At 33.4% G+C, this 26,455-nt stretch overlaps 1 protein-coding gene across 2 annotated transcripts in view; it reads right to left on the bottom strand.

The window, feature by feature from the left end:
• Positions 1-25,031, bottom strand: part of LOC124437638 (phosphorylase b kinase regulatory subunit beta-like) — a 47,915-nt gene extending 22,884 nt beyond the window's left edge. For both annotated transcript variants that reach the window (XM_046987610.1, XM_046987609.1), the window contains exons 1-25: positions 24,752-25,031; positions 24,115-24,256; positions 23,594-23,693; positions 22,844-22,951; positions 21,967-22,026; positions 21,371-21,507; positions 19,599-19,662; positions 18,770-18,865; positions 18,599-18,703; positions 18,125-18,217; positions 17,898-17,955; positions 17,740-17,820; positions 17,190-17,225; positions 16,782-16,931; positions 15,838-15,944; positions 15,130-15,182; positions 14,392-14,485; positions 14,235-14,318; positions 10,040-10,144; positions 5,284-5,366; positions 4,777-4,867; positions 3,484-3,545; positions 2,236-2,498; positions 1,340-1,488; positions 296-364 (exon numbers count right to left, since the gene is read on the bottom strand). In XM_046987610.1, the coding sequence (XP_046843566.1) occupies positions 296-364; positions 1,340-1,488; positions 2,236-2,498; positions 3,484-3,545; positions 4,777-4,867; positions 5,284-5,366; positions 10,040-10,144; positions 14,235-14,318; positions 14,392-14,485; positions 15,130-15,182; positions 15,838-15,944; positions 16,782-16,931; positions 17,190-17,225; positions 17,740-17,820; positions 17,898-17,955; positions 18,125-18,217; positions 18,599-18,703; positions 18,770-18,865; positions 19,599-19,662; positions 21,371-21,507; positions 21,967-22,026; positions 22,844-22,951; positions 23,594-23,693; positions 24,115-24,256; positions 24,752-24,800 (2,439 nt within the window). In that variant the 5' untranslated portion in view covers positions 24,801-25,031. The remainder of the gene's footprint in view (positions 1-295; positions 365-1,339; positions 1,489-2,235; positions 2,499-3,483; positions 3,546-4,776; positions 4,868-5,283; positions 5,367-10,039; positions 10,145-14,234; positions 14,319-14,391; positions 14,486-15,129; positions 15,183-15,837; positions 15,945-16,781; positions 16,932-17,189; positions 17,226-17,739; positions 17,821-17,897; positions 17,956-18,124; positions 18,218-18,598; positions 18,704-18,769; positions 18,866-19,598; positions 19,663-21,370; positions 21,508-21,966; positions 22,027-22,843; positions 22,952-23,593; positions 23,694-24,114; positions 24,257-24,751) is intronic.
• Positions 25,032-26,455: the final 1,424 nt, after the last annotated feature.

Here is a 26,455-nt window from a genome sequence, read left to right as displayed (position 1 = left end):
TTCTCTGGGCACTTGAAAGCAAAGTTTGGGTGTTTTGGAACTAAGCTTTGAAGGAGGGCCATGGAACTAAGCTTTGAAGATAAATCCTGATTTTGTTTCTCATTAAAATTTTGTCATCAAAATGTTTGAATCGTTTTTAAGTAAGTATCCCTCAACTGGCTCAGAATTATTTCGGCAACTAGAAACATGCCAAAAAAAGCTGAAACACAAATGGCAAAGATATATCGCTTGTATTAAAATATCGTGCAAATTTTTTCGTCGGCAACTGTATGTATATTTTAACAATAAAATTTACCTCAATGGCGCCTGGAGTAAGTGGTTCATAAACTACTCTCTCTTCATGACCAAACATACCTAATGTAACCTAAAAATAACAACACAAATAAAAAAATTCTCGCTAACACAATTTTGCCTTTCTCAAATTTAGATTGGGATCTTAAGGTCGCTCAAAAATAACTGATCATCATTATTAATACGCATAAATTAAAAGAATTTAGATGCATTAAGCACTGATTACTTGAGCAGTGTCGGGGATTTCGCGAAGCGATGAATGATTTTGGCAAATGAAAACAAGTCAATATTTATCATCTGATAAATCTTCTTGAGCAATTTTACGATACCCTGAGTTTATAAAGACGCAAAACATTTAAAAGAAAAAAACAATTTGGCCCAATTGAAGAATCACAACAGGAATAACTTGTCGTGCTGAATAATGATCAGTTGTCATTTTTACGTTTGAAGTTTTGACTCGTTTTACTGCATCGAAATCCTTTCGCGCATCACTGAATCGCTGTGAGTCGAGATCATGTAAACAGCTCATTAAAAATAAAGAAAAAAGTTCAACTGCATGCTCGATGTTGTATACATAGTTTTACATCTTCCGAGTTCAATACTCACACAAACTGATTTGCAGTTGCTGCAATCTCGGTGTGGTGGTAAGGTAGCTGCCCCCCCACACCTGAAGTGAAAACAACTAAACGTACTGAAGGTCAAGGAATAATGATGGGGTCTGAATAATTCTATGGGTAAACATTTTGGTCTACGTTGTTTTTATGTTCTTACTGTTGTCATTTATATCTTTGGTCGGACTACATTGGTTCAAATTATTATAGAATTTTGTTTAAAAATCACGGATTTTTTGATGTTTTATAAGTATTCTAATGCATTGCCTTGCCATGCATAATTTGGTACAGTCAAAATAATTTTGAAAATTTGTAAGACTTCGCTCCCCACCACCAAACTGAATTTCCGCGACTGCTAAACTGGCTTTAAATGATCCTGATCTATCCTCTCCCGTGATTTAATATGTCAATAATTGTTTCATTTTAATAACACAAACCACTTTTCCGTGAACCAAAATGGTTGAAATGGCAGGCGCTAAACTATCAACAATTTTCCTCAGCAAGCCACTGCAATGACGTATGACATTCCAGTCCTGTACACGTCCAGCTTTAATGTACAATTTATGAAGTCGAACATCTAAAGAATCTGAAATAGAGAAATCCGTCCATAAGTAGAAGAAGAACATAAAAATTCGAAAGGCATAAAAATATGCATCAAAATTTGGGAAGACGTTTTTCTTTGATATCAAATATTATAAACAAACAAAACAATAGGGATACAAACACAAAAATAGCAAATCGTGATGAAAATACTTAGAATATTCCTAAAAGCATTGCTCTTTTGATATTGGAATAGTAGACTACAGTAAATTATTCTTAACATTAGGTTATACACAAATGAAAAACATTTGTAAATGTAATTCATATATATTCACGGTGAAATAATTTTGTACAGAATTAAAAAAATTAGTTGCCTCGCTCAATTAAATTTTTCTGTAGTGCATATCTTACTACGCATGTGATTAGCATAGTGCATAACAGCCAGTAAATTGTTTTTTCCTGTTCAATACGAACAGTGACACAGCATAGTGACACCGTAGGGCCACTTCGTTAATTTTTTGTGTGCCATGCATATCTTATTACGCATGTGATTACCATAGTGACAGCTAGTCAATTGCACACGAAGTAGACCCGTGTATTCTATACTGTATATTCCTTATAATGTGAGGGTGAGCTGACTAACCGCAGGCAGTTATCTAGGTTATTTAATTTAAATATAAAACATCAATTAAAAGTTGCACAGCGAAGTGAGACTATCCACTGTAATTTTACTTTATTTCCCTCAAACTACAAAAAAAGCGGCCAATTAAAACAAATTATGATGATTCCGTACCCTCTCCAACGACACATTTCATTCCTTCTCTTTTTATGAGTAAATCAAGTATAAGTACTTCTTTCTCTATGGCATCGACATTTGTTAGCATCGACAAAAGTTGTTCGTTAGAATGGCTACGAATTTCATCTTTATCCAACGGTTTATACTCCTTCACTTCATCTTCTACAGAAGTCCAATCAGCAATATTTTGAACGGGAACTTCTGGCTCCGTCAAAGACTCTTCTTTGATTTGTTGAAATACATTGCTTTGATCATTTTTGCTGTAATGAAAACAAGATACTTCACATTTTACAAAGCAAGTTGCCTTCAAAGACAAAACATTTGTCGGCCTGGGACACATGAAGGCTTGAGTGCAGTTCAACGGTCACCAGAAGCCACTTTGCATTGACCATGATGACTGTGGGCACATATCCCACATATAGGAATAAATAGCGGGAAAATACTAATCAACAACAACATTTACAAAAAAATAAGTGAAAAAAAGCAACTTTATAGAAGTTACCTTTACAGTTAGAATGTGGGTGATGGTTATGTTTATGTTAATGGTTAGTGTTATGGTTATGTTAATGGTTAGTGTTATGGCTATGTTTATGGTTATGGTCATGCTTGTGGTTATATCTATGATTAAGGGTTATGGTTAGGGTTATGTTCATGGTTATGATTATGGTTATGGTTAGAGTCATGGTTAAAATCATGGTTAAACTTTCAAAATTTAAAGCTACTGTCTTCTTGTTAAACTGGCAGGGCTTTTTTGATTCTAAAAAGCCATCGGCACGTTTGTGCTGATCGGCAACATAAGGTGTCCGCTACCTCACACTCCGAAGAAAAGTTGCATGTAGAACTCAATATTTGAGGAAACAAACAAGATAATTTTCATACAGTTATATTTTAAATCAGCAAATTTATCATCCGACTATATTTACAAGTTATAAAGATTCGATTAATAAGCGTGTAGTTGCATCATTTGGAAGGAAATGTGGATGTGCAAAGGTGAATTTGTTGAGAAAGGATTAGTTAATAGTAAAGCTGTGAATTGAAGAGTGACAGTTCTTTGCTAGTTTTAAGCCCAATGTTTACATCTGGTTTGTAGTATCATTAACCACATATGACAGGAATGTCTAAAGAAATCATATGGGCGTACATTTCAGTTCAATACAGTAATTATTGGTTGCCCAATGAAATGACTGAGACAAGACACACTCCAGAAAATGTATAAACCAAAATAGAAAAACAATTATTACAAACCTCACATCGCTAATGTCTTTGAGAAAGTCCAAATGTTCAATACATGATCCAGACAGGAAAGTCTAAAAAATTGGTGAAGACTATTAAGCTGGTCAGTCTTCAATGTGCATATCAACGATAACCCCCAATCCCCCGAATAAAATCTGGTGCATTAACGCTCTCTATCGCTTTGGTTGTTTACTAGTTTTAGGCCATTAACAAAAATAAATTAGAAGAAAAAAGTTGATTTTCTTTGGACGCACAACGTTTCATAAATATAAGGACTATTATTTTAGTTGGTCTGAAAATGCCACTTTAAGATTGTATACTCTAACAAAGCAAGAAAACATGAATTAAAACAATATCTGAACCATATTTAGCTACATGCCAATACTTATAATCACAAAAATATCTAAAATAATTCCCTTAATAGGCTATAAATTAAGAAGTTATTGCGAACGAAAGAATAGCAGCAAAGGTTATAGTTACTTGAAGCAAAATTTATAAGAGCTGAAAATAATAGAAGAAAGAGAAGAGACAGAAAGTAGGTCATGTTCTATTACCTTTATAATAAGAGAAGAGCTACAGCTTATATTACATTCATATTGTTTTTAGTTGTTTCCTTCTGTGTAAACTGGAGACACAAGGATTTGATAAAGATTCAAACAATTATTGCCATTTGACTCGCAATTTGAATAAAAAACTGACTTGATACTGTAATAAACCCCAGTTTCCAACCTTCATGTTACGAAATTCAATCATCGTTACTGCGTGGGAAACTGACTTTTGTAGATTATTTCACTTCAGGTTTCCGTCTTTTGTATATAAAATACCTCTTTGCACGGCAATTAACGATCCCCGTCATTTCATTAAAGTTATTAATCAATTTAATTGACACACAAGTGTGTAAAGATAACAATGTTCTCAATGCATACCTCTTATGGTTTTCATTCTATATTAAAAACTGCATTAACCTAAAATGTATTCACTGCAGCGCCGGATGGAGTTTATTCAAATCATCAAACAGTACAATTCGGCTGAACACAAACTCGCAAAACAATCAAATCATGAAGAAATCGAGGTCGGCAGCAAACGATGCAGCCAGAACTTCATTGCAAGGGTAACTTTAACAAAGTCATAATCCTTGTTGTGTTTCGACCCTATCTTGAAAAATTCATGCATTCAAAATCTTTAAATCATTTACTTTCCAACTGTCTTATTCAGCCATCCATGAATATATTGGGGACTTCGAAAAGGGAAAAATAAACGAGTACTCATTGATTTTCCAATGTCGGTTCTCGTTGTAAATAATACCTGAAGTCTACCAAGTCTTATTCTTACACCATCACATTCACCTCTCTTCAATTTTGCCATGAGATCCAGAAATTCTTGAAAATGTGTTCCACTGTTTTGGAAAAATCACAAAACAAGTTTCAATTGTTGAGCAAAACGCTATTGAATTTAAAGGATAATTTGAAAATTTTTATTACACTTCTTGGTTATAGCTAAATAGATATGCAATTTTTCAGTGTAAAATATTACACTGCACAGAAAAGTAATGTTTACTTGTAACCAACTTTATCAGTATTGGGAAGCAGTACTATAGCCATTTATTGATTGATATGAAAAGAAAAATTTTCCCAGACAAACAAACAGTATTATATGAGCATTCCTGTTTAACAAACCATCATGCATATGTTATGAATTCAAGCTGTCAGGAATTTGTTAAATTCAGTTCAAATCGCTTTTTACGGTGTTGAAGTTTTCAAAAAATATAAACTTGTCAACAAATTTAGCTTATGAAACTCGGATAAAACATACCTAGAGTGATAGTCTCTTATGAGAAGACAAACAGTTGGTCTTCCTCTCATATTCCAATTGTTACGGATGAAAGACAGCTTCCGCTAAAATGCAAGCATATATAAAAAAAACTCCAATCAAACTTTAATAGGCGTATTCGACAAAATTGTTTTTTCGTTAAGAACTCCTTAGTTTCAATGACATGTTTTGTAATTGCTATTTACAGGTCAAAGATAGTGTTAAGATGTTGTATTTGTTTGTTGAGGTTAGGTTTACGCTTCTTTATATAAAGGGCTTCTTTGAGTGAAAGGGCGAAAGGAGTGTGAGCGGTGTCTAAGATACAGAAACAGGATTGTGTGTAATTGTTTTTGCAGTGTGGTGACGAGAGGAGGTGTCTGAATATATGTCAGTTTTTGTCCGTGGTTGTGTAATCCGTGTGGAAAGGTTGCGAGTGGTCTCCCCAATGTAACTGGAATTACATCCAACACAAGAAAATTCATAAACCACGTTGGATTTTAAAAGAGTAGGAATAGGATTTGCGATTTTGAAAGATGAAAAGAATAGTTTGATGTCTAAGTCTGTGCAGTAGCGTTTTATTAAGGGCCTGTTTATATGGAGTCGAGAGTTACCCTGCTGAGCGAGTTACTCGCCAAGCCGGGTAACTCGGCCCTTTATATAAAATGAATGCATCCCGGTGAATCGTTTATATGACACCATTGAGTTCTATAATAACTGGAGCGGCTAACTTTACTGGGGCGAGGTCGCCAAAAAAATGGCGGCCAACGGACGTATTTCCGCTGAAATGATCGCTTTGCAGAAAAATAATATTCTCGACCTCCCCCTGGTGTCTATAGTAAATTATAAAGAATTTTTCAAAAACAAACACGATATCACAGAATACGGATATCGTTAGCTCCATATTCTGTGACGATATCTTTTTTAGCATGTCTTTTATAATGGCAACAGTTCAATGGATGTCGTAGTTTCCACAAAAAGGAACATATCGCTTCTCACAGGTGAGATAGTTGCTTGTTTTGTTAGTCCGTCAACGATTGAAAAGCAATTATACATGCTCTTTAAAAGCCATAAAATACATATTAAAGATCGTATTTTTTAAGACTGACTTGAACGCCAATTATACTGATGTTTTCCTGTTTTTGTCAATAAAATTCTGCATACTTTTCTGTCATTTGTTAATGCATGAAATCGTAAATTTACCCATCTATTTGCAAAATAGTTTCCCTAAAGCAAAAAAGACCCTGCACACATTTTGCTCTGTGAAAAGTATCAAAAAGAAATGATCAGCCCCAACAGTACCCATGATTTGTTATGTTCTATTTGCTGACAACATGCAGGGAAGACCAAGGAGTAAAGATGACTGGAAGATGTTATTGACCAGGCAGAGTCTTAAAAAAATGATAATGCTGTAAAGATAATTGATTTATTGTCTGCCTTATCCAGAGTTATTTAATTTGATCATGGTCAAATTCTATGGATGGAGACAATGGATTCACTAATGATGCCTTGAATGCTTTGAAGTTAAAGTTCATGAACCAAAAAAAGATGGCAAGAAGGTTGTGTGTGTTTTGATGCTTAATTAAATGTCAATTCACATTATATAAAATGAGAAGGCCATAAAGTTTGTGTCTATGTAAACATTTGTACTGAGATTGATGATGACTCGATGCAGATGTGAAGCATCAAACTGTATAAGCCATTGGGTTTTATATAACTTAATGTTTAAATCATGTCATATCTTTATCAAAATATTTTAGTTGAGTGTTGTTTAAATGTTACTAATATCTAATGCACTATACTGAAGCATCAAAGATTCAGTGATGAAACCTTTAAAATTATTGTACTGTATATTTCTTATATATTTCTTATATTTCTTTAAGAAACAGTTTGAGCTTATTTACCTATTAGAGTACAGAATGGAGATTTATCATATGCATCATTACTGCTTTTTTAAATAAATGTTTTTCACTTTTCAAAGCTTTTCTACAAATATTTTGCTTCTTATTTCTTTTCATGAGATTGATGATATATGGTTAATATAATCCAATAACTTTATAATTTCTAAAAAGCTTTTAAGCTTCTAGCATAAAAGTACACTATAGGTATTTAATTCATTTGGTTTTATTGCCTTGCTATGACATATCCATATGCATTTCATCATTCTTGTATGAAGAAAACACCAAATGTGGATACTCAGAGAACAAAATGCACTACCAACTGCTTATGAAATTTATTATTGAGGTGAAAACTGTGTTAATCATTCAAATTGTGCACTTATATTGCAAATATAGGAAAAACAAAACAAAGTGAAAAAGAAGGGTAGAAGTATTAAAACTAAAAATGAATTATAAACACCATTGGAAGCATAAGTGTTTTGATGATTATTTGCATTTCGCCCAATTGATATATCAATACAACAAAATCAAAATTGGGCTACAACTTTACAAGTATTTGATGCAGTTGCACTTCCGAACATCACAAAAAGTTTACTTAAAGTAATTTCTATACAATATTGTGTGTTTTCATTTACCAAACCTATGCAGACTTGAGTCTTTTTGAAATTTAATACGAAACTCAATTACAGAAAATCCGTAAATATCCTGAGATTTAATATTTACTTTTTTAAAGAAACAAGTAAAAATCCTACAATTGTGGCGAAAAAAGCCATTGCCTATTCTACGAAAAGAAAGCAAAATAGCAATGATAACAAATAAGCTAAATTCTCTCCCGTGAGCCACTGTGGAGATGAGCTATGATATACTTTTTTGTATAGACTAAAGAGTTTAATCGATCAAACAAGTTTGACGCTGGTAAGAAAACGACGCATATCTGCATTCATAGATGTGTAGCCGACATATAGCTCTTTCGTCGATAGTAATAAATATATCCTCGTAGCAGCCGATAACTGGAAAGCTAGGTTGACTCGCTGTTACGAATTGTAGGTTTTTATCGTGATTTTCATCAAAAAATTGCTTGCCGAATCCCAAATACACAGATACATTTTCTTCACTCTTTCCTCAGGAGGGAGTGGGAAATTGTGAAATTTTCGGAAAAGCGGTCAATTTCGGTAAATCTCAGCGGCAGCGGACGAAATCCGCCATTTTTTTTTGGCGTCATCAGATATCTAAGGCCGCGCTTGAGATAGCCGCTCCAGTTATTATAGAACTCAATGTATGACACATCCGAGTAACTCGCCTTGCCGGGAACTCGGTTTGTGTAAGCGAGTTACCCGGCTAGGCGGGATGAATTTTTATAATATAAACGCATTTGCCGGGTAACTCGGCGAGGCAAGAAAATTGGCTCTGTTTGTACGCATGCCTACTAAGCCTTGTACTTGCAGCATGATTATAAAAAAACATACGCATAACATAATTTTTAATTTTATATTCACCCATTCCATTTTTGCTGCGAAACTGTGAGGCTTTTTAAAAACTCGCGCCTCTACTTAAAGTTCGCATTGGCAAACTTCATTTAAGACAAATGAACGGAAGTACTAGCCGAGTTACCCGGGGCCATATAAATAGATCACTTTTCAAACCCAGTTAAGCGAGTAACTCGATCAGCCGTGTAACTCGGCTCCATATAAACAGGCCCTAAGTTGTGTAATTTCCGTTCCGTGATTTCTGAAATGTAGCCAAAATAGTAGGGTAGTTTGAAGAAGTCTCGAGTTGGGTAGGTGTGGGTTCGTTTCTGGTGTTTATTTTGTTTGTGTTTTTGTCATGGTCATATCATTTAATATTTTTTTCTATGAAAGGCGAGGGAAAGGAGTTTCATTTCATATTGTCAATGAGAGCATTTAAATCACGATAATAGCCAGTCGACGTGTTGTTCATTTTCTATATGCGGTCCATGAGAGTTGTAATCAGTCCTGTCTTATACTTTTGTTAGGTGAAGCTAAAGAAATTAAGTAATAGGCCAGTGTAAGTTTTCTTATGAAAAGTAGATGTCGTGTATGTGTTCGTGGCTGTGTTTTTAGTAACGAGTATGTCTAAAAAAGGTAACTTGTTGTCGTGTTCTTTTTCTATGGTAAAGTCAATGTTCTTGTGTTGTAAATTTAAATAATTAAAAAATGTAGTGTAATCGTTGGGTATGACAGGGTTAAGTAGAGTGCATAAGTACTTGGAGAGATTAAATTTTATAACAATATGAAATGATCGAGTACTCTTCAAATTAAATTTGCAAGTCACAATTGCTTTTTTCAAATGTTGGGAATTAGTTACAGCTAATGGGGTTTCGATGCCGTTTCAAACAAACGCAAATGAAACAGCAGGTTTTTACCTGTGTTTTATCAAACGCTAAAGAATGTTCAATAATTGTATTTAATACCCAATGGTGGTTAAATGCAATTTTTATTTGAGCAAAACTATCTCATATTTCTGATAGTTATGAAATGAAAAACATACATCATTTGAAAGCTAAATTCATTGCTCTTCTTTTATTTTAACATAAAAAAACGCAAATCACAATATTTAATACGTGATTTCATACATAAGTTGGTCGCGCCACACTGTTTGATGGACACTTGTGCAGCTAATTATAGAATTTTTTCTTCCACTGCACTTAATGCAGGAAACGAAAATAAAAAATAAAAAAAAGTAATCAAGCACTATACATTGCAATACAATAAAAGATAAAAACTTTCAAGTTACCTGCATGAACAAACTAATAAATAAAAAGAGATGCAGATTAATAGCTCAATGTAACCTAATTCTTGTTTCAATTTCATTTGCAGTTAACTAAATACATTAGTTCAAGTTACCTGAAATTCGTCAATCAAAAGTGACATATCAAGTGACATATAAAAGTCCTTTTCATCCAAAATTATTGGATAACATATTATAGTACGGCCTAGGATTCTATAAATCTTAAAAGAACAATTATTTCAGTTACTTAAATTACATGAAATACAATAGAGATCTTCCACTAAGGTAAATACAAAATATAATTGGCAAATGTTGATTAACACATATCTTGTGATCGTGACTAAAACACCACACGAGTACATACGAGTACATACGAGTAACATACGAGTACATACGAGTACATACGAGTAACATACGAGTACATACGAGTAACATACAAGTACATACGAGTAACATACGAGTACATACGAGTGACATACGACTATTTTCTGGTCAACAAATGATAAACAACACAATTTCTTCAATACATTGATATTTGCGTTTATTTCTCCTTGTATTTGTGTGGACTTTGGGGCAACCATTCGATGGATTTAAGTACTGAAAAGGTATTTTACTTTCATACTACATTCATTTGTATGTTTTAGTTGAATTTGTTATAGATATTTTGTCGATGCAATTTGCCAGTGTTTGAGCGCTTTTTGACACACTTTCACCTAGGAAATACATATTTATGAAAGCGATTATACATTCATTTTGGTCTTTAAGATACTGATTTTTCAGTTAAAAGACTGAATTATATCAGCTAGAACTTTAAAAACATTAAAAGTAAGCTGAAATTGTACGCATAATATGATACGTAACACAGTGCAACTCTCTCTTTGATTCAAATATATATAATGTACATTTATTTCATATAGCACGTTTTGAAAGCATTATTTATACGTTGTTTATTTAATCGCTTTCATAAATATGTATTTCCTAGGTGAAAGTGTGTCAAAAAGCGCTCAAATACTGGCAAATTGCATCGACAAAATATCTATAACAAATTCAACTAAAACATACAAATGAATGTAGTATGAAAGTAAAATACCTTTTCAGTATTTAAATCCATCGAATGGTTGCCCCAAAGTCCACACAAATACAAGGAAAAATAAACGCAAATATCAATGTATTGAAGAAATTGTGTTGTTTATCATTTGTTGACCAGAAAATAGTCGTATGTCACTCGTATGTACTCGTATGTTACTCGTATGTACTTGTATGTTACTCGTATGTACTCGTATGTTACTCGTATGTACTCGTATGTTACTCGTATGTACTCGTATGTACTCGTGTGGTGTTTTAGTCACGATCAAGAACTTTCACGTAACAAAAAGATAATAGGTCGATTATAAGATCGATGACAACTTTGTGTAGAAAAAGTGACCACAAGAGTGAACAGTACCACTCGCGCATTTGTTAACATACGGTACGCGTATGAAACGCAATATTGATACGAAATGATACGAAAAACACACGCGTATGATACGAAAACATACGCGTATAATACGAAAAACATACGCGTATGATACGAGAACGATACGCGTATGATACGAGAACGATACGCGTATGATACGAGAATATTTTTCGTATCATATCTTATAAGTGTGCATAGTTTTAAGTAGTTCTTTAAAATTTTTAGCAATAATTTTGTTAATGTTATGTTATATCTACTACAGATAACATGTTTTACTAAAGGTAATAGTAAAGTTTCGAATGCAATTACGGATTGAAATACACGAAAGCGTTTTTAAAGTCAGCAGTGAAATAGCGGGAGTCCGTGTTAAGATATAAACATCAAACGAAAAGACATAAACAACATAGCATTGTATGCATAATTAAGTAGATATGACACATGTCAGATTAAGTGATATTCGTACTTGTTATTGTAAATATCGTTATTTGCTAATACTTAACTTCGTTATTAGTTCCACAATAAAATCTTAAATCCGTTAGATTGTGAATTTCAATTTCTTACAATTTCTGATGAAACAGTTTACCAAAAAATAACAAAACTTAAAAGCAATAAAGGTGCTGGATTAGAGAAAATATCTTCCAAATTTTTAAAAGATTCTGCTATTGTCCTCACTCCATACCTGACCCACATTTTTAATCTATCGTTAGATGAAGGAAAATATCCTAACGACTGGAAACAAGATAGAGTTTCTCCAATATTTAAATCCGGAAATAGAGAGGAGTGTAATAATTATAGACCATTTGCCTTTTATCTACTGTTTCCAAATATTTGAAAAAATTATTTTTGACCAATTAAATCATTACCTTTCTAAAAACAAGATTTTATCGAACTATCAGTCGGGCTTTAGGAAAGGATGTTCTACTTGTTCCTCCTTGTTGAGAACAACAAATGAATGGTTTTTTAACATGGACAAGGGGTTAATAAATGGCGTAGTTTTCTTAGATTTACAGAAGGCTTTTGATACCGTAGATCATAGTATCTTGATAGAAAAACTAGAACTTTATGGGATAAAAAATAATGCGCTTAGCTGGTTCATCTCATATCTAAGTAACAGAAAACAAGTATGTAAAGTAGGAATGTCTATTTCAAACAGTAAAAATATAACGAAGGTTGTACCACAAGGGTCAAATCTTGGTCCTATTCTTTTCTTACTTTATATACATGATTTGCCGAATTGTCTTAGTTCCTCCGTACCAGCACTTTTTGCAGATGATACAAATCTCACAGTTTGTGCCTTTACATCAAACGAGATTCAAAAAAATTTGGAAATTGAATTAAATAAAGTCCATATGTGGCTTTTAAAAAATAAGCTGACCTTAAATGTCAAAAAAACTGGGTATATGTTAATTGGAACAAGACAAAAGTTGTCCCAAGTTAGTGCTGATCCAATTTTATCGATAGGGACTGAGGCTATTAAACGTGTTTCGTCCACTAAGACACTTGGTGTAGTTGTGGATGAATGCATCACTTGGAAAAATCATATTGAAAATGTGGCCAAAAATGCTGCCAAGGCAATTGGCGTAATGCGTAGATGAAAAAAGTACTGGACAAAGACACACTTAAAGTCATGTATAATGCTTTTCTATTGCCACATTTTGCTTACTGTGCTTTGGTATGGAGCAACTGCTCCAATAGTTTACAGATTAAATTACAAAAACTTCAAAATAAAGCTGGCCGAATAATTACAGGTGATTTCTATAAATGTGCCTCAGACTCTGTAAGAGCTAAACTCTCTTGGCACACCTTAGAGGCAAGGAGAAAAGCGAAACTAGAGAATTTAATGATACAAATAATGAAAGGTAATTCTACAGATTATCTTCGACAGTTTTTCTCAATACGTAGGAATGAAATGTATGAATTACGAAATAACAATCACGTTCTCAACTTGCCAAAACCAAAAACAAATGCCTTAAAACGTAGCTTTGCATATTAAGGTGCAGAGGCTTGGAATAACATTGAAGATAAAAGAAAATATCCATTGCATGCATAAACTTTTTAAATATTATATTTTTATTTTTATATAGCTCATACTTTGTTTTTTTTTTTGTTTATTTTTTACCAAGATGTAGTATCCTTTTTAATTTTATTTTATCACACAGCTATCTGAAAATCAACTTTTATATTTTATATATGTAGTTGTACTTTAGGATCCAAGTTGAGATATACCGTGTTTAAATAAAAGTAAATAAATAACTAAATAAATAAATAAATATTTCACGTACAATCCGAATGCTATTGTCGAATCACGAATATTTTAGCAGTCCGAAGGATAAGTATTTACAGTGCAATTACACACTTCAACGATGCACTAACACATTTTCACAGTGCATTTTATACATAAACTGCACAGCAATCAACCTATCACTTTATATGCGTATAAAATAAAACGATACGCGTATGACACGAGAACGATACGCGTATGATACGAGAACGATACCGTATCATACGCATATCATACGCAAAATTATGTTAACAAATACGCGAGCGGTACTGTAGGTACCTTCAGATCGTCCAGAGTGATGGAAAAGTAGTTGGACGAGCGAAGCGAGGTTGCTTAGAAAGGGTTGATATACATACAACACTCTATAAGGGTTGATATACATACAAAGGAAGGTTAAGGACTGGCTCGGTAAAAAAGACTGACCACAAAACAGACTGCGCATTTCTTAGGTCACAAGCTAGTTAAGATTGGAAACAATAAATTGAGATGACTTTCTACAAAATTTTTAAAACATGTCAAACACAAAGTTGAATTTCAAACTGAATTTTTTGAAAAAAGAACTTTATTTGTGTACCTTACTGGTGGCTAAAGATCCAAATGGTCGAGTAGGTCTTCCACTAAGTGATAATTTGTTGTTTACACCAAGTTTTTTATAAACCTTTGGGAACAAGTATGCAGAACTTATAAAGTGTACAATAAGTTTTATACGAACAATACCTTTGAGCTTTTACCTTAACAAGTTCGCTTGGCGGCCAAATCTGCAATGGTTCCACTTGCTTTGGCGTTTGTGTGTCAATACCATATGTTGCTAGGGTTGCTTGCAAGCTGAGATTTAAAGAATAAATTAAATTAAAGAGGGAAACAGTTTATAATAAACTACTTTTCTGTGTAAGTTTACTAAACGCAAAACCTGGATACTATACATACGTATCTTTACCATTAACCATTTCACCAGAAGTGACGCATACCATACAATTATGTCAATTACATGTTTCTCTTTATGTTATTTTAGCTCTTCCAAACTCTTTGCAGACGTTGATATTTAAAACGACATGCTTGGCAATTAGACACCTAATCGTTAGTTTGCACGATTATAGCTGTATCTGGGAGAACTAATTACGTCTACAAAACTTAAATTCTTTCAAAAGATCTCCTAATGCTGATTAGAGATTATGGTAAAATAACATGAAAGACTAAATTGATTACAAGAAATTACATCTTACAAAAAAAAATTTTGACATGCCGAGTCTCAAATTCGAATAAATCGGGCAGTGACTAACCGTATAAATATTTTTGCAATATTCTACATAAATGCGGTTACAAAAACTTAAGTTCATGTAAACACTAAGTACATGCACCATAAGCTGGCAAGCCTTAAGGCATAAATACAAGTGTTGGTCAAGAAAAATAATTATCTTCTTGTAAGACTTACAGAAAAAATAGAGCACTGCTATTGTAGTTCAACCTACCTCCGATTTTCTGCTATCAAAGCAACCTGCACAACTAAATCAGACTCGATAACCTATCAAAAAATACGGCATTCTCACGTATATAAGTTAAAGCAACTCTAAAACGTCCAAATCTGATTTTTATTTTCTATATACTGAATGTACCAAACTCGACAATCTCAACATATTTTCCGTTGCAGCACTAAACTATTGTGCTTGAAAAAATATTTTTTATATTTTCCGCCCCAGCACTAATTGAATACAAAGCCAAGAATTAAAAATTTCAAACCTATTTAAAATACATTGAAACGACAACCTAATGGATGAAGAAAAACTTTTTGGTTTCACTTCTCAACAGAATACACTTTCTATTCGCTTTTATATGTGTAGTCTTATAGCCTAGTCAAAACATTTTTGCCTTTACATTATACCAAAGTTACACGACCACTACATTAATAAAAAAATAAAGAATAACACTACAACATAAATCCAGATTATAACCCTACCCTAAGATGACCTTACTTTGTAAACACTCTTCCCTAAACATTCAACAACTTCAAAAATCACCGATGTGAAATGGTTCAAGGGTGGGCGAAATTCCTAAAGGGGGGGGGGCATGGTGCAAGAATTTTTTTATTTTCCCCGGGGAGCACGAAATTCTTATGAAATTCATCCCAGGGGAGAATATCCAGGAACAGCAAAGACATTAACTGTATCGACTTCCCCTACCTTGAACGAAGAATATCGGTGGTTTATGTATCCGTACTGTCGAGCATTTGATTTTCCTTTGTGACGCTCCAATGGGTCAAGATGACTTATGTCAATCAAATCCTCTTCTACAAAACAACACAATACGATTTTAGTTAATTTAAGGATTAATCAATTCTAAAAAAAAGACAAAGCAAAGTATAACTCAACCAGGGAAAACAATAGGAAAGACAACGGAAAAAGTAAAAGTAAGCGTGAAAGTGCAAGCAACAGGAAAGAAAAACAAAACACAGTTGGCGACAGGCTCGCACTGCCCTACGTATGTGGCAATGTGCCACGACACACGAACCGCTACTGGGAAATTAAAGTGCCATTTTATCATACACATTTATAAAATATTAAACGTGGTGAGATTGAAGGAAATGCTTAATTCCCGAACTTGTTGAATAAGTGACTGTAAAAGAAAACAGTCAAAGAAGTCTAAAGCCAACATGCAATAAAATAACACATTGAAAACAATATTTAAAAGCAACAAATGGCACATGAACATGTGTAAATACTTTGAACCATGCAGCGTCAAAGTCATCAAGAATTTAAAAATTAAAGCACTTAACTATTTTACTCATTTAGCAACGGTTTAATATCTGCATGAATGTGTTCTGAAATGTATTTTGTAAAATTTTTGTTTATGAATATGTAAATCTTTTGATGTTTTATACTTCAGAATACAATAAAATCTTCGCGAGAAATACATTTTAATGACTCCACACAGTGCATTTTCAAATTTTCTGTGGATAATTTTCCAGAGGCGTCTAAAACTTGAATTGGCAGGGTCCTCAAATTGGAGCCAGTCCGAGCCTGAATGGAACAGGAATTAATAGCAACACATGGAAAAGGGAAGAAGAAACAAATGAAAACTATGATGCAAAAGTAAAATAAGAACATAAATGTCCACGTGTACAAACCCAATAATTTCACTATAATATATAACGCTTGATCCCAAAGACAGATAGACTCAAGAGGAGAAGATAACTTTTCTTGACTACCAGGATTCAATCTCTCTTGCTCCACAGAATCTCTTGGCACATAGTAATATTTGGGTACGACACAAATATCTGAAGAAAACGACAAATGAAAGTAAAGACCACAATATTATGGAGATAAACAATAAAGTACAGAAAAAGATACAGTAACATGTCTTGAACAAATTGCTCATGTTAATGCAAGCAACACAACATGCGAGAATTTGGCGGGAATGAAATTCCAGTGCATAGTTAGAGAGAACTGGTTTTTCAAGCCTTTGAACAATGAGAGCCGATGTTGTTCTTTTAACAGGCAATTTTACAAATTATAATTACGGCAATGACACTTACTGTAATTTAAGTCATCTTCATCCTCAAATATGTCATCTACGAAGAAAAAGACAAAAGGTAAGACTTATTTTTAAAGTTGCTGTATTTTTGTATAACTTCCGTATTATGTGTTTTTAATGCTGTTGTACAAATACTGCAACGATAGATATGAAGCCATTTAGAGAGCACGTTGTATAAATTCTGTTTAGTAATTTCAATAAAGGAGATGAGATTTTGAAGCTCTAATCTCTTCCGTAGAATTTAACCTATATATTGAACAACTTTATTATCTTTGATAAATTGTGTTATGATCTGTAGCAAAGCCAACCCGCGAGTTTTAGTTCTGCTATGTAAATTTGAGATCGTTATCAAGATCATGTCAAAAAGATTGTTTTTGAACTGAAAGGAGACATAAAAATTTACATAGTAGGACTAAATATCAAGTTGGCTATGCCACTAGTTAAGGCTTGGGTACGAGTTTTGATATGAGAAAAATATCTGAAGTTAAAACTTAATAAAGAACACAAAGTCTTCCCATCAAAGAATAATCAACCATGATATTATAAAGTACCTGTCTCGTCTTCCGACTGTAACGTTTTCTTTAGCATACTTGAATACTTCTCAATAGCATTTTTGTCATTACTGAACCAAGCTATGCAGCAAAAAATAATAATTATAATCAAAATATGAAGAAAATAATCAACATATTTTATAGAAATGAATATGTACCATTAAGTAACAGGTAAATGTATAAAAATGGAAATTCACATTCAATTCCTTCGAACAACTGAAAATAAAAATAGCTTAAATTTAAGGTTATACACATTGCAGCTTTCAAAGACGGTTGGGAGAAAAGATAAGTTGTATTGGACAAAATTGTAAGTCATAAGCAAATTAATAGAAGCCTTAATGAAATCAAAGAAAAAAAAAAATCAAAAAAAGATTCGCTGATGTACCTTGAGTTCAGAACTATAGTACGTTGCTCTGTTAGGGTCTTCAATCTCAGTCTTGTAGCCATCACGAAAAAATCTCTTGAGTCCATATCGACCCTAAAGGCAAAATACAGCACGTGACGGACAAATCGAAAAATTTCTAAAGAATATTTCATCTTTCTATACTTCGAAGCATCCCAAATTCGCACAACTTTTTTTCATTTTGAATATTTTATACAAACATAGAAAGGCGAAAACAACTATTGAAAAAATCAAACCATCAACAATTCAAACTAATACTTTTTTTGAATCAAAATTTTAGCAACACTCGTGCTTGCTCCGTTTTAATTTCTTGCGACTTAATTTTGAGCATCTTATAGAGGAATCATTTGCGCAAGGATATTTTTTTGTTCCGTTTTTTAATAAATTACATGATGCAGGGAAACTTCTATCATGACACAGTTAAAGTAAAGTACGCGATTAGCTAAGAGCCATTACCATTAAATTTTCAACGATTGTTTTCGTCGTCGTTTCTTTCAATTTGTCGTCATCTACAGCAAAAGTTGGATAACCGACAATGCAGAGTAATGCAGCATCTGTTTCCTATACAGCAAATCAGAGGACACATTTAGGAAAGAAATAATACGACAATCAGTGAGTTTTTTTTACCTTAGAACTTGATTCTCTAGGCAATAATGTTGTAAGAATTGTGCAGTTTCTATTGTAAGCATCCGGATCGACGTAAATAACAGACGATGATGTCCCCTGAAACATCAAACGACAACACTTTAAACAATGATTGAAAGAACAGAACAGAAAAAACTTTTAAGACCAAATGCTAATGTGTTTAGGAGGATTTTAAGCGTTACACGCTGTCAGTGTTTTCCATAAATTTAAGTAATGAGAGAAGATTAAGGTTTAATAGAATTGTATCGATATTAGGCTGCACACATGTACGCAATGTGTACTTATTTTCGGTGAATAACGATAATTTTGAGTTTAAAACCGATAATTTTGAGTTTAAAACTCATGCTTCACTGAATGATCAGTGAGACCATATATGCAAAAAAATTTACGAGATTTGGTTTGATTAGCTTAGACTCTCCCACTTGCTTTATATATGTAGTTACGTACCAATTTCAGAACAGGAGGAGTGTTTAAGCTTATCGGAAAGAATCTGGTAAAAAATTGCATATATAACAGCGTCGCAGTTGCCAACAAATAAGACGTTAAGATATTCAAATGTAAAATAAACAAAAATTGAATTAAAATAAACTTGCATTAAGCTAGAGTCATTCGCTTTATAATAACTATGTCAACAACAACAGAAAACTATACTGGCAGCCCTTTTCTTTATGAGTAGCAACTGGTATGATTCTACTAAACAATTAGATTACTTGCTGGTCATTTTGATGATGTAGTTCACCTCATACAATTCCACGATATTACCTCAGAGAAATCTCGAGCTCGAAGTAAATATTTTAATTAATTAACGCACCTGGCTTCCAAAAAGATTAAACCCATTCAACGATTCCAACGCAGCTTTCGCCATTCCAATGGAACTATATATTATAAAAAACAAATTCTCTGCGATAATGTTACGAACAGCTATGATGTTACATTATATGTAACATAGGCTACGCAAACATGTGAATTTGTGAATGGTGAATTTGTTTACATAGACATCGGAACTTAATTTTCAAACGCTTTTCATCCGACATAACTATTTATGTCTTAAAAACTTAAATAAACCTAACCCAAACCTTAACCCTGACCCTAACCCTAACCCTAGCCAAGATTATTGTTATACTCGTATCCGTGATATAGTCTTCGTTCACTCTGCTGTTACCACGAGGCTACGCAAACATCGACAAAAGCCAAACGAAATTTAATTTTATAAAATAGGCAACATATATACGCCAAAATTAAAAACTAGATGTGGGATGAATGTCCACGGCGATCAAAAGAAACTGCTCGTGTTTGAAATAAGCCAACACATAGATTGGCATGATTCAGGAATAATTAAACCCCAGAGAGTCGTAAACGCAATTGAAATGAGTTTCATGCTTGAAACTTGCAATGAACAGTTGATGTCTACACAGTAAGACTAATGTGAAAGCTGAACTCTTTCGCGTAGATGAATTGTTTTTTATATCAAAATACTACCTTGACCATGTTGGAGATTATAAATATGAAAAGGTAGTAACTCAATAAAACAAGTAACCTTTTATAGCGCATTATTCTCCATAATGTTGGTAAAAGCATTACCATGGCAAGCTGAATTGCTGATAAGTTCTGATCAAATGCCACTTCATATTTACAAACAGAAAAACCCTTGTGGGAAATACGTCATAAAAGAAAAAACACACTCTAAAAAACATCATCGTGTAAACTCAAGATTCGAGTTAAAAAAGCAAGAGACAAGATTTAAAGCAATATTTCTACTTAATTTCAAAGTCCTTATAAAGCTAGCATGCGTGATGTTAAATAGTTGTTAAAAGGAAATGACGTAAGCAATGAAAAGAAAGAAAGGAGAAGAAAGGAGTGTTACTGTATAGAATTACATCAATGAAATTAAGAAAAAAATAGCAAGATTTTTAGAAGCCTTCGGTCCAAAATTTAGCTGAGCTTTTTGAAACGTATATAAATCGCCTCAAGGAAAAGCAAAACATTAGAATTGTTATGATGTAGACAGTGTAAAGTGCTAGTGTTATTAAGAATGTGATCATGGATGGAAAAAAAATGAGTTGCAGTTATGTCATTCATTTTTTCATACAATTTGAAAATGTCAGTTATGTGTTATGCGTCATGGCAGTTTGTTAGATGGCCATGAATGGCGTTTAGTTGGGGTCAGATTTTGCGAGTTCATTAAGACCAGTAAGAAGGGTTCTAGAGTAAATGGTTTGAACCCGGGAGTATCGTTACATGTTTGTAGATGTAGATCGTCCAGGTTAGTATAGTCCTGAGAAGGACTGTTTTTGTTGTTGTTGAGTGACGTTTCGACAACCTTAGCGGTAGTTATCTTCAGAGTCAAATGATAACTCGAAACGTCATTCAACAACATCAAAAACAGTACTTCTCAGGACTATACTAACCTGGACGATCTACATCTACAAACAAGAAGGGTTCTGTTAGTTTTACCTATGTATGACTTAAAACATATGAAAAAACACCAATGTACACCTTGCCCCACACATTTCGAAATTTTGAACTGCATGTAAAAATTCCTAAAATTCCTGTTTCATTCCAATAAAATGGTATTGAACTAACCTGGAATGCAATTCTCTGTGTCCATTGTTATCAAGACATCCTCTTTCCCAAATACCATAGTCTGGCGTACGATACGCACGTTCAATGTAGTAAACCAAATTTTGAATAAACGACACTTCGTCAAGAGTATAGATAATCTAAGAGATAAATAGTAACAGGATAAAGTTCTGGAAACTATTTAAAGAATAAAGTAGCTAACTATACAGGATATAAAGGATATTGCTATATACCTTAAAGGATACAGTTAATAAAGGATATAGTTATATTCTATAAAGGATATGGTTACATTCTATAAAGAATACAGTTAATTACATCAAGGATACGCTTACTATTTAAAGCCTGTCTCAAAGACGTAGGTTGAGCTTAACCTAGGTTAAAACTGGGTTAGTAGTATTTACACGCAAAAAATAAACCTGCGTTAAACCCGGATTAGTTTATGTCGTGTAAATAGGGCTTTAGAGTTAAGAAGTTCAGTTAAATTCCCACGAGCAAGTGAGCCTTGTGCTAGGAAAAAATTGTACATTAAAGTACGTTAACACTGCATTTTAATTCATGGAATATGTCATAAAAAAATTTACGAAAAATATTTAGCTTACTGTTAACCCAGAGGCAATCATCTGGGCAAGAAGCAATAAGTACAAGGCAACTGCGTCAATCTATACAAGAAGTGAGAATATTTAGTTAAGACGATGGGACTGAAATTTCGCTAAACAACGCATCGCACTTCAATGAGTAACAAAAACAGGTGTCTTATAAATTAGTAAAGGTATTGGCTAAAAAGGAGTTGAACATGAGAACACTTCCGATAATTCCTTATGAGGACACTAGACAACAAGGAAAAGTCAATTGCATTCAATTTTCAACACTAGACTTCTAATATTATAATGACACCAGACTGTATATAAGACTCAATTTTTTAAACTGACTCGACACCGACGAATGCAGCCATGAATTAAAAGATCACACAAAGTTTCAGTAAAAACTGTTGAGTGATTGGGAAAACACTGTGTATAGCTACCAGAAAATTCTAAAAATTATTATAATGATGAAACAGAAATATAATGGAAAGTGGCATCATCGTCAACGAAAGCAGCTGGCTGTGACAAAAACAATGGAACATTGCTGACAAATCATCGCAATGATAATTGACTCCAGATACATGCTGATCTTCAGCAATGTAGTTAATATTAATAAAAATGTTCTAAAATGTGCTCTTTAGTCTTGTAACGGAATTTGATTAATGTTTTTTAACAGTAGGGGTAATTTAAGAAAGATGTAGCTAGTCCTCTCTTAAAGATAAGGTGCCGTAGTTGTACTTAATGAATGTTTAGTAGTGGAAGATGTTACCAGTCCTGCCTCAAAAGTAAAGTGCAGTAGTGGTACTTAATGAATGTTTCGAATGAAGATCTGTCCAGTACTCCCTTAAAGGTAATGTGCTTCTGGTGTTAGTGGCACTTAATAAATTTCTAGTACCTGAAGATGTGGCCAGTCCTTCCTCAAAGGTAACGTGCTTCCAGTGTAGATGTTAAACATAGAATGAAGTGAATTGTGAGGCTGCTGATTATGCTTGAACTTCTCTACCTGTAATTATAAAATAAACTCTACATAAAACTTGAAACACACAAAAAAAACATGGAATGAAAATGGCTCCCACCGCCCATTCTTTGTTTTTTGTAATATCAATAGGAAAATTTTCTTTGGAAGTACTGTCGCCAGATAGTTAAATGCGAAGGGAGGGTGATTATTTATGTATTTAGTTGTGCCTGACTGTGAATTGGCTTTCAGAAGAAATCATCCACACACAACAGAATGAATATATATGAATATCATCCCTCACCCCAAATACGTAACAATCTACCAACGCCCAAGATTTTTTTGGCAGATTCATTAGAGTTTGTGAAGGTTGCCCTCACAGCATTGCTAAGTATTTAAAAAACTCATCTTTAATAAACTTTAGATCAAAATTAACAACATCCACTTTTGGTTGGGTCACCAATTGCCATAAATGAAAGTATTTACTGAAAAAAATACACGCCTAAATCCCTAATAAATGGATGGATGGATGGATGGATGGATAGATGGATGCACATGTTTGCTCTACAAAGTTGAGCAACGTTTAGTGAACATGTTGAAGACATTTGCACTGGCTTACAAAAGAAAAAAAGTTGGGATGAAAACAAAGTTCCCAAAAGAAAAATTTTACACATGTCATTTTCTTCTCACCTTTTCTGCCTGCCGCATGTAGCAGAAAAGAATTCCTCTCATACATTTAACAGCACTTTGTTCTAGTTCATAATTCCTTCCTTGGTCATCATCGACTTGCCTACAAAGGAAATAAATATAAAATATGTTTTGCCATGAAATTAACATTCTACGGGATGTCTCTCCCCAAGAAAAATGAAAGCATTAGCTGTCACTTATTCTTTCAATCAGAACAGCTAAGACAAAATGCAATGCACTGGTGCCTGGAATTTAACAGCTTACTTGCCATTAAGCATGGTCTTCATTTGCAACATACAGGTAAGCAGAAGGACAAATACAAATGCATGTGCTTGTGTTTATTTCGTTAATAAAAACTAGGTTTTAAAGAAAAATTGACATAATTTTTTAACAAATCTGACATATTGTTACGAGTTGTTCAAGGTGCATATGTATTTTAAACAAACAAAATAAACAGGAATCAACAAACAAAGCAATAAAAAATTGACAACCAAATGGATGCCATTCTTTGTCAACATCCCCACCTGTAAGCTAAAGCCAAAGCCCACAACACCTGAGCACAATAAACATTGTCTCTAACATGTCCTTCATTTGGCTTATTGCCAAAAGGGTGTAAAGGAAATAGACCAAGGCTTCCACTCTGGTGACGCAAAATCCTTTGTTTCACTGAAAAATTTTGAAACTTTGACAGGTAAATAATTTTGGAAGTAAGGTATTATTTCTTTTAACAAAAATGAAAACACAAATCATTCTACAAAGTGGATAGTAGTGTGGTGCGCAGACCAGCAGGAAATACTTCTTTCTTTTACCATAAATTTCTTGTTGTGAGTATAAAATATTTTGAAATGTTCCTGACATTTTTCAATAATGATAATTATTGAATCAGATTTCGTCCAATTTTTCTATAATTGCTGATTTCTAGCTACTCTCTCCATCCCATTGGAGACAAAGTCCACAATGCGTGGCAAAATCTATTTGTCAACCACCCCTTAATGACACAGAGAGTCTCCCCTCTCGACTATGAAATATTTTGTTCAATGAATTTTTTATTTCCTCTAAATCTAAATGTCAAGTGTTCAGAAGTTAGAGATTAATTAGTTTCGGCAGTCATATGAGCAATACTGTACAGTAAACAAATTATTTTACCAAATACTTACTCACCAATATTATAAAATAAATTAAGCTTTCTCTTTCTTTCACTTGCTTCCATTTACGGTGATTATTAATCACTTCCTGTCTTCATTCTTCAAAATGAAGCTTTATTACAAAAAGTTCATCAAAAATTCCGAATATTGCTCGAACTGCACATGAATTACTTCGAGGTAAATAATGTTAAAGCGCTCATTCTTTCATTTCTAGGCACTTTGAAGGTTTGAAATTTTGGTTATTCGATTCGCATGCAAAAATACCGACCATTTATCTTGAGCCTACGATTAATTTAAGTTGAAAGATGGCGATACTTCATGAGCTACATTAATAAAAATTTATTAGCACGGACAGATTAGAATTTTGGATGTCAACACTGAACAGCCAAATAAAAATGAATAGCTTGTTTTTTGTTTTGATTGCTTCCACTTTAGATATTCCTCTACATTAAGAAAAATTACAAAAAGCTCATAAAAATCCAAATCTTGCACTAAATGACTCGCAAACCGTTTGTTCGGAGTAAATAATAGCAGGGCGTACCGAAGAGGGGTATTGGGGGATGCTGCACCACCCAAGTTTATTCCATTACGCAATAATTGGGAAATTGGATCGTATTCGATTTGTCTTTGTATTTTACACACAAAAGATTACGATTTGGATGAGTGGAGAAAATTACATTTGTTGATTTCGCTGTGTGCCGTCTTGTTTAGCCTGTTTCTCATATAGTTATATTAGAGTAGTGTCAGGTGTTTGTAGGCAGAGCTCTATATCCAAACGAGCCTCTATTGTGAAGCCATTATGAAAATAGTAATTTTAAGGAATCGCTTAATCTCTTCACCATACAAGTACCTAACTTTCGTGTATGGCTGCTGATACTGAACTTTTTGTTTTCAAAAAGGCAATCAAGTCATTTGCAGAAGAGGCTGAAAAGATGCGTCATGTTTTACAACTGACAAATCGTATTTATCGACTAGTTTTAATTGCTCCAGGTATTTTTTGAACAAAATGAACGAACATTCAGTAAAAGTCAGTAATTTATAGCGATTTTATGATTTTCGCGCAATTTAATGACTTTTAAAATTGAAAAAAGCTCACTGGTGAATTTGAATTTGACAACGCGGTAGAGAAGTGTGCTAAATAATGTGGTCCACGTGCATAGTTTAATGAAGTTTTATTAACGATTAATATAACGTGTTATAATTAAACCAATTATGTTTTTCCACATTCAAAATAACTGAGTATTGATCCTTATTATGACAAACAGAATTAAAAAATTACTATAATGAACAGTTTTTTTTGTGGCCGGTGGAATTTTCGGATTTTTAACTTTCATTTAGAAAATTTTGATGGGCTCCTCCCCCTCACCTGTCGGAGTCTCGGTATAGCCCTGTTAATAATAGCAGATTTTGATGTATCATGCTGTGATTTAATGTTGGCTGGGAAAATTTTGCTTTGTGTAAAGTAGTTTTTACTAAAACACGCGTGTTACTCAGTTTGTCAAAGTTAACTGAAAGACAAGAGGTATAGTCTTAAGTGCAATTACATGCATTAGTAAGTTTTTCAAAGACTGAAAGGACACATATTTGCAAGTGCAGTGCAAAGTTCAAATTTTAACAGACTGCACAGCAATAAATGCAATCATCCAATGATAATCAGTCAAGAAATATCTCGAAGGAAATGTAAAAAACAAATTCAAATTCAATTTAAAAAAAAAGCATT

The sequence above is a fragment of the Xenia sp. Carnegie-2017 genome, unplaced genomic scaffold (assembly GCF_021976095.1).
Source record: "Xenia sp. Carnegie-2017 unplaced genomic scaffold, XeniaSp_v1 HiC_scaffold_16, whole genome shotgun sequence".
Classification (NCBI taxonomy): Eukaryota; Metazoa; Cnidaria; class Anthozoa; order Malacalcyonacea; family Xeniidae; genus Xenia; species Xenia sp. Carnegie-2017.
Note: the sequence above shows the minus strand (reverse complement) of the source record. Positions and strands in the feature narration are given on the sequence as shown.